This window comes from Lissotriton helveticus (genome assembly GCF_964261635.1).
Source record: "Lissotriton helveticus chromosome 1_1 unlocalized genomic scaffold, aLisHel1.1 SUPER_1_unloc_74, whole genome shotgun sequence".
Classification (NCBI taxonomy): Eukaryota; Metazoa; Chordata; class Amphibia; order Caudata; family Salamandridae; genus Lissotriton; species Lissotriton helveticus.
Genome location: NW_027611719.1, coordinates 422,184 through 430,556, shown reverse-complemented (window position 1 = coordinate 430,556; position 8,373 = coordinate 422,184). Strand labels below are relative to the sequence as shown.

The following is an 8,373-nucleotide window of genomic DNA, read 5'->3' as shown; positions in this document are numbered from 1 at the left end:
TAACCCAACTTCACTTTTTCAAAGGATCTTACTCCTGGCTGTAGCAAATCTGGATTGGATTTAGTTTATTCATGCCATTGTTTCAGAAATAGGCCTTCCTGGAGACTCTTTTTTTAATTACATACCACACCGGACTACTGGGTGGAGATGTGGACTGTGGCACTTCTAAATTCTTGTCGCTACAAAAAGTTGCTACACAGGCACAATTTTTACTAACACAACAACCAGTGGTAAGGAGGAACACAATTGAAACTGATATAACAGAAATGGGGACTCAAACCACCTGTCACTAAATATGAGGTCAAATCAGGTCGGGGGTCTCGAACCACCCGCAAACAACCACTCAAGTGGGCCTTGAACCACCCAAAATTTTAAACTCAATGTCTCCTTTCCTGATTGATAACTGATTTTACTGTGTCAAGGCAACAGAGGTCTGGTTCATTGGGATTCAGCCAAGCGAGTCACTTGCTGTGAACTGCAACTGCAGGAAACCGGTCTCCCCTCTCCAGGCATACACTTTGAAGTCATCAAGTTCGCCTGGCCCTCCAACCGTGGTGGCGACTCCAACTGGGCTCCGACATGGTATTCCTGGGTTTTGGCACAGTTTGTTAACCCCTTAGCTGCGGCGGCTATTCCGCCGCAGTGCTTAGGGGGAAGGGGGGGCCGCGCGGCACTCGCGTACTAGTGACGGAACTGCTCCGTCATGGCCTTCGGGTGAGCTGTGCTTATGACGGAACGGTTCCGTCACGGCCCCGCCCGCCTAATAGAACGCTCAGCGCAGGCGCGGAATTCGCATTGCGCAGGCGGGGCGAGCGGGCCGTGACGGAACCGTTCCGTCACCAGCACAGCCCATCCGAGGCTTGTGACGGAACGGTTCCGTCACGAGCACACAAGGGGTTAAACCAAACTACTCTTCTAAATAAAGCATGGACAAGCACAGTTGTAAGCAGTCAGGAAGCAACGTTTATTTGCTATTGCTCGAGTGAGAACAGCCAGCTACCAACCGCACTGTCCTGCCTTGGGTTACAATCTGCAGTCTAGCACACGTTGAGCCACGTAGGAGAACATTACGCTGAAGACGGTTGACAAACAATAAATTATTATGATCAGGCAATAATCAGGAGGCGCGCACAGGGTGCACCGAAACTGCCTGCAAGCATATTCCAAGAAAGCCCACAAGATAAAAACATACTGCACCTGGTGTTGGCACACCGTAAACAGAACATACACAGTTTCCGTCTCTTCAGAGACCAGAGCAATGTAATAACATGAACTGCAAAATGAAATACAACCTATACATGGGTTAACAGTAATTTACGTAGTATATCTTCTTCCACACAATGCGCCTTGCATTACCTTTGTTATGTACTTCCTGAAGAGTTACCTTTGTTATGCACTTCCTGAAACTGAAGAAACTGCAGCGCATCCTGAGTCCTCTTTTTCTACAATCTGTTCTTGTTTAAATGAAATCTTAACCGTATGCATCTACCTACACCTGTACCTGTGGCATGTGGGCGCTCCGTGAGCGCACTTTCTTTATTAAGTTACTTTGTAAACTCTGGCAAATCACCTCCTTTTCTGAAGTAAATAAGATGTGACTTCTTTGATAGAGCTTTTAGTTAAATATCCGTGTATGAGGAAAAATCCTTCTGTAACGTTCAAAGATGGTAAAGAAGAAATGTATTGTACCACAATTTAAACATTATGTATTTAATTCTTTCATGTTTACATTTAGTAATTTAACATCATTTTACATCCAACAGGAAACAAGCCTTGAATACATGAAATTATAATGGATTTAGAAGATACTACTGTAAATCAACAAAAACAATGAAGAATTGAGCTCCAGTATTCAAGGCGGCCTCAGCAACGTCATATTGACAAACCTGAACGTTAACTGACGGGTCCTGGAAGCAGCTGTCAAGGGCAATTCAGTGAATGTAAGAGTCTGAGCCGAGCACCTCCACTCCACAAAACTAAGAAATAACCGCTGGAAAATTAAGGCAACAACACTGACAAAGCAACTCTCTTGTAAACAGGTGTCCAACACCAACTTTGATCCTGGTATTGAAATGATGTGTTTACAGCAGTGCTCCGCTTTCTTAAAATGATAACAGACGCCCATTCAGTGCGCTCGGTGTATGGTAAACTCTTTCTAGCCAAACCACAGGAACCCGAGAAAAGAACAATGGTGTGGGGCCAGACAATTCACGTGTAAAAGAAAGACGAGTTCTGCTATCTGAAATACAAGTTTATGTCCCAGTTTGTGCCGACCAGAAGGAAGATGGATCATTATCCCTAACTGTGCATAACATTTAACCATTCCAAAGACACTATCGCCCACAAAGAAGCCTTGCACTCTTTATGAGTTCGACGGTTTTTTGGTGACCTTGAGTGTGGCAGGTGTTTCGTGACATTTGCACTTTAGTCAAAGTCAAAGTCAAAAGGTTTTATTTGTATTGGTACTCGACAGAGGACCACAAATATACAATTTACAGAAAATAAAGCTGATTTCACATTTGATCAATACAATAGTAAAAAGGATTTTAAAAATTAAAAAAAAATTGTAGCAAACAAATTCATTTGGTGGCTGTTTACACAACTCTAATAGTTCACTCACTCGGGTGATTCTACAAGTGCGATAAATAGGGGCAAGGTATCTTGTGCGTGCTAAAGTTACTTTTGTACTAGGACACATGAACAACAAGTGCTCAATGTTTTGGTCACCCCCTTCACACAAGGGGCAAAGCGACGATCCTCCTGGCAACCATCTTACTGTATAGGATAGTATGGGTAAAATGCCCAGTCTTAACATAGTAATTGACCTCCTTGCGCCGTGAGTCAGGGAGAACCCGATATATGGATGAGTATGGTGGTATACCAGAGAGTCTGTAAAGGATTTATATGTTGACAATTTTTTACAATGTTCGTAGTCTAATTCAAAGCTTAACTTCGGGGTAAAGCATTTCAAAAAGAGTTTCAATTGGGCTGCTGACCAGCTAAGCAAGATTTCCGGACTGATTTCTGCCATTTGAAATATAGCTGTCATATTGTTTAAAAAAGTCTGATTTTTTGTTCCATCGTCAAAGGTTTCTTTTTTCAGTAAGTATCTTAATTTGCCCTCCTTTGCGTGGAGAAGATTGTAGCTCCACCTAATTACACTGGCTACCGCTGTGGCGTAGGAACTTGTGATGGAGAATTCCAAACGTAAAGCTTGAACTGGTATGGAATCAGAGACCTTCATTATTCTTTTTAAGATTTTCCCCTCTTTACGGTCCATATAGGTCCACTGTTTAATCGGGATATACTCTGTTGCATATGATAACACTGGAGGAATTTTTACTTTATATATTTTTATCAGAGAAGAAAAGTGCCGATTCCCAGTGAAACGATAAAGTCTTAAAAGGGCCTCAGTGTGTACTACAAATTTCCTCATAAAGTTTTCTATCTGTTTTACGTTTGAGATATTCTTGGATAGAATCCGGCCTAGATAAGGATATTCGTTCACTATTTCTATTTTTTCTCCGCCTAGGCTCCAACTATATTTTGCTCTAGATTTCTTTCCTGAAAAGACCACAATTTTTGTTTTCTTTAAATTCGGAATTAAAAAGTTTGCTTTTGAGTAATTATGAAGAATGTCCAGAGATTTTTGCAGACCGAAGGGAGTAAGATCAAGCATCACGATGTCGTCAGCATAGAGTAGGACTTGTATGCTTTGCAATTTTTGGGGGTAAACATGAGCCCAGCTGTAACTGTTTGGGCAAGTCGCTAAGGTATAGGGAAAATAGTAACGGAGCCAAAAGGCACCCTTGCTTTAGACCGTTAGCTATATTTATCCTTTTTGTTAAACCTTTTTCTCCCCCCATATGTACCTGGCACCAGGTGCTGGTATAAAGATTCACTATAGTTTGGAGCAATTGTTCTGAGATTCCCAGTCCCCTGAGTTTATGCCATAAAGTTGGTCGATCAACACGATCGAACGCAGTCGAGTAATCTATGAACACTGCGCAAACTGCCTGGGATTTTCCAGTTATATATTTGTCTAATATTGTTTGGATGGTAGCAATATTGTCTGTAACTGAGTGTTTTGGCCTAAAACCAGCTTTGAACATTGGAATTTTATCCAGTGAGAAAGCCCAATCCTTTAATCTTTGTAAAACCTCTGCTGCAAAGATTTTTCCTGCAGCATCCATTAATGCAATCTGCAGATAATTTCCTGCAATAAACTTGCTCCCCTTTTTGTGTATTGGGATGATGGTACTCCCCTGCCAGGATTTTGGGATTTGTCCAGTTTTGAGAATATGATTAAATAGATTCGATAACAACTTGCTCCATTCCCTTGAGTTTGCTTGATAGATCTTTATAGGAATCTGGTCTGGGCCGGAGGCACCTGTTTTTCTTGCTTTTCTAATATTCCATTCCACTGAGGTAGCTGTGATTCTGGGTATTTGAGAGTCATCTTTTCCCTTATTTTTTTCCGGGCTTTTCCCATCAGAGCTAGTCGGGTTTGCTTTGTACAAGTCAGTCAAATAAGTTTCCCATTCCTTTGGAGGAACAGGTATTGATTGGAGTTTCTTTTTCGACCCTGTTAATTTGGCTATGAGGGACCAATATTTGCGTTGATTATAGTCTTTTGCAGCTACTTGCATGTCCACCCAATTACGATCTTGTATTTCTTTTTTATTTCTTTGCTTCTCTCTCCGGAGTTTATTTTTTAATTTATTAATTTCTTTCTCAGTAGCTAGAGTAGAGTTCTTGTATTGTGCACGTACAAGTTTATTCAATTTTTTCTTTGTAATAGAATTTTGAGTATTTTGAGTAAAGTTTTTGTTAAGGTTTTGATTATTCCACATATTAGCTCCTGTGGAAGCTCGATGTAGTTTATCTAGTAGAAAATTTTTGAGCTCCTTAATTGTATGTTCAAAATTTTCTATTGGGTCTTCCGAGATTGTTTTTGCTAGGAGATCAGTTTGCTCAATCAATGTGAATATTCTATCCAGAATTTTAGAGCTCCAGAAAATTCGTCTCTGTTCTTTATTTATCAAGACAGAACTTCTATGAAAAATTAATTGCCTATCAGTTGCTATTTGAGGCCTCCATTCAGTAGTTAGGTTCATCAACGCATGGTCACTCTCTTGACTTAACTTTACTTGTAAATATGTGGCAGTCTCCAATAAATTCATACTGCAAATGATGTAGTCAGTAATAGATAAGCTTCCATTGCCCCGTCTGGTGTATGATGCCGGAATATCACCTTCAATATTACCATTCAGGATTACTCCATTGAGAGTAGGTAATGTTGATAATATTAGTTTTCCTCTTTTATCGGATTTTAAACCTTTAGGGAATTGTGGGGCAGAAAATTCAACAGATACCTCATTGTATAATTGAACCCATTTACTAATTTCCAGATTAGAGATTTTGCCGTTTAGATCACTTGTTATAATGTATGGAATATGTAATTGGTCTTCTACTATCTGTATAATGGTTTCCATGATCTCCAAAAATGTGATATCTTGTTTCTTACCGGGAGGGGCGTATACATTGAAAAGCAAGATTGCCTTTTTGGATGCTTCATTATGCGTTTTTAAGAAGACTTTAATGCATTGCAAGTTGTGAGATTTAGTCTGCATAACTTCCTGGTCCCACATGTATTCCTCCCTCAGTAGAATGGCCAGACCACCTTTTGCATGGCCCCGATTGGTGGTTTTGGCTGGGATGTCATAGACGTAATAGCTTTTCTGGGAAAATGATTCAGTTGCGCAGGTTTCTTGTAACATCAAGATATCTGGATGTTTACTTATGGCTTCCGTCAATTTAATCTTAGATTTTCCCGCCATATTCCAGGATGTTATTTTTAAACCATTGTTAAACAGATTGTTCTGGACATGTAGAAAATTTATTGCAGTTCAGGGTCTCAGATACCCATGACAATGACTTTATACCTTCACTGTAATCTTTTCCCATAGAATCTTGACGCCATACCGCCCTTTCTCCGTTTTCCACCTTTATTTTTTATTTGTCTTTCCCTGAATGATTAGTTCCTGAGTTCGTCGCTCCAAACACGTCAGTGTCTCTCAGACGATTTTTGTTTTGAGAGTTAAAGATTAGTCGTATTTGGTCGTCACACGATGAAAGGATTCTGTTTTCTTTTGGATCCATTCTTTCAATAACATCATATCCGTGTTTGTGTAATGTCTCTTTATTTGCACTTTATTAAATCAGAAAGCAAATGTGCAAAATATCATACATACAGGGAATGTGAGAATAGCACACGTGCTTTATCAGCCATGTTTGCCCTTCAGGAAACACAGTCATGGGATGCAGGCAAATATATACCAGACTTGGAGACATTAACCAAGAAAGAAGAACCTTACACATGCAACAAGAACTTTAGTTTGTCATCAGAACTAAATCACCATCAGCAAACACACACAGGTGAAAAACCATTCAAGTGCAGTGAATGTGAGAAGAGATTTAGTGATGTATCAATCCTACAAAGACATCAGCGAACCCACACTGGTGAAAAACCATACCATTGCAATGATTGTGGAGAAAGCTTTAGACATTCCTTAACATTAAGGAATCATCAGCGAATACACACGGGGGAAAAGCCGTTCAAGTGCAGTGAGTGTGTGAAGAGCTTTAGTCGGTTACCATATCTACAAACACATCAGCGAACACACACAGGGGAAAAACCATTCAAGTGCAGTGAATGTGGAAAGAGCTTTAGTCAATCATCAGTCCTACACAGGCATCAGCGAACACACACAGGGGAAAAACCATACCATTGCAGTGAATGTGTGAAGAGCTTTGGTCAATTATCATACCTACAAAGTCATCAGCGAACACACACTGGGGAAAAGCCATACCATTGCAGTGAATGTGGAAGTAGTTTTCATGACTCTTCAGCATTAAGGATTCATTTGCGAATTCACACCGGGGAAAAGCTTTTCAAGTGCAGTGAATGTGTGAAGAGTTTTACTAAGTTATCAATCCTGAAAAGTCATCAGCGAACACACACTGGGGAAAAACCTTATCATTGCAGCGAATGCAGAAGTCGTTTTCGTAACTCCTCAAACTTAAGGATGCATCAGAGAACGCACACGGGGGAAAAGCCATACAAGTGCACTTAATGCATGAAGGCCTTTACTCGATTATCAATTCTACACCGACATAAGCAAAAACACACCGTCATTGATCACACGTTGAAATAAACCTCAAGCTGTAGGGAATTCGTCAAGATTTTAAGTACATTAACAATAATACTGACGTATCTGTGGAAATACAAAGGAGCAAACAAGTGCAGTTATTGGGAGATTAATGAATTACAGAAAACTATAACATTATAATTATTTGGAACATTCAAATACCAGATGATAAAAAGTAGATGATAGAAGACCCGGCTAGCAGGAAAGAAGTAAAACATAGATATTTGTAGAATTATGAAAGCGTTTATTGTCAGCGATTGTTCATTTCTCTACAGGTAGGAAGAAACAAGAAGCACCAGGAAACACTTTGGGAGACGAGCATAATGTGGACTAATAGAAAAGAAAGGTTTGTTTTTATTGAGTGAAACAGAGTTATAAAGGACAACATCCAAGCACATCTGATCACACGACTGGTAAAAGCAACAGAATGAACAATGCTTGGACTGACAGGAGTACTTTCAGCAAGATTTAGGGATTAGTGATAAAACCCGTAAATCCATAACCCCAAAACACATGCACTCACATGGAGTGTTCAACCAAAAAACAAACAATTCAAGTTACCCAATCAGAAGGATGGCAAAGAGGCTTTACTCCAGAGGAGTGACAAGCATTAGAAGAGCCAAGACAAGCTGATACACAACATGCAAAATAAGCAAAATAAGCAAGCTACCAACAACATTAGTCAAAAAATATCCTAGAATAAAAGTAGATATGAGCATAGTGGTTGTTCTCTACACTAAATAATACAAATAAACACTTATTTTGAACATGCTGTTCACTCATTTGTCTCTTCAATTAAAAGTTCTATTATCACCGAATATATTTTATTCATCATTTTACCAAACATAAATAACACTATTACTCTATAAACGCTAAACTCACAAATCACTTTTAGGGGGAAGCTGCAACTTGGGTTACTTGCAAGTAATAGCATGCTCTGGGACATATATCTGCAGATTTCGTTTAATCATTGGTGTGAAAGTCTATGGAATCCTTGTAGTTAGCCTGTGTATCTTTGAATGATTTTTAGACGTGGGATTACATTGTGCTTTTGATGCAGCAGCTCCTTGTTTCCTACCAGTGTTTATGAATTGATTAGTTAATGTTAAAATACATTTTTGACATTGATGTATTCTTCTGTACTATATATGTGTTGGTTTAC

At 39.6% G+C, this 8,373-nt stretch overlaps 1 protein-coding gene across 1 annotated transcript; it reads left to right on the top strand.

The window, feature by feature from the left end:
* The first annotated feature begins 6,262 nt into the window (after positions 1-6,262).
* LOC144806450 (uncharacterized) lies at positions 6,263-7,899 on the top strand. Its single transcript, XM_078672812.1, has one exon. It carries the CDS (start codon positions 6,291-6,293, stop codon positions 7,134-7,136), a length of 846 nt encoding a protein of 281 aa, XP_078528938.1. The 5' UTR covers positions 6,263-6,290; the 3' UTR covers positions 7,137-7,899.
* The last annotated feature ends 474 nt before the right edge of the window (positions 7,900-8,373 follow it).

Bases quoted from the DNA above. Each gene is read 5' to 3' on its own strand.
- LOC144806450 (XM_078672812.1), top strand. From the start codon at position 6,291: ATGTTTGCCCTTCAGGAAACACAGTCATGGGATGCAGGCAAATATATA.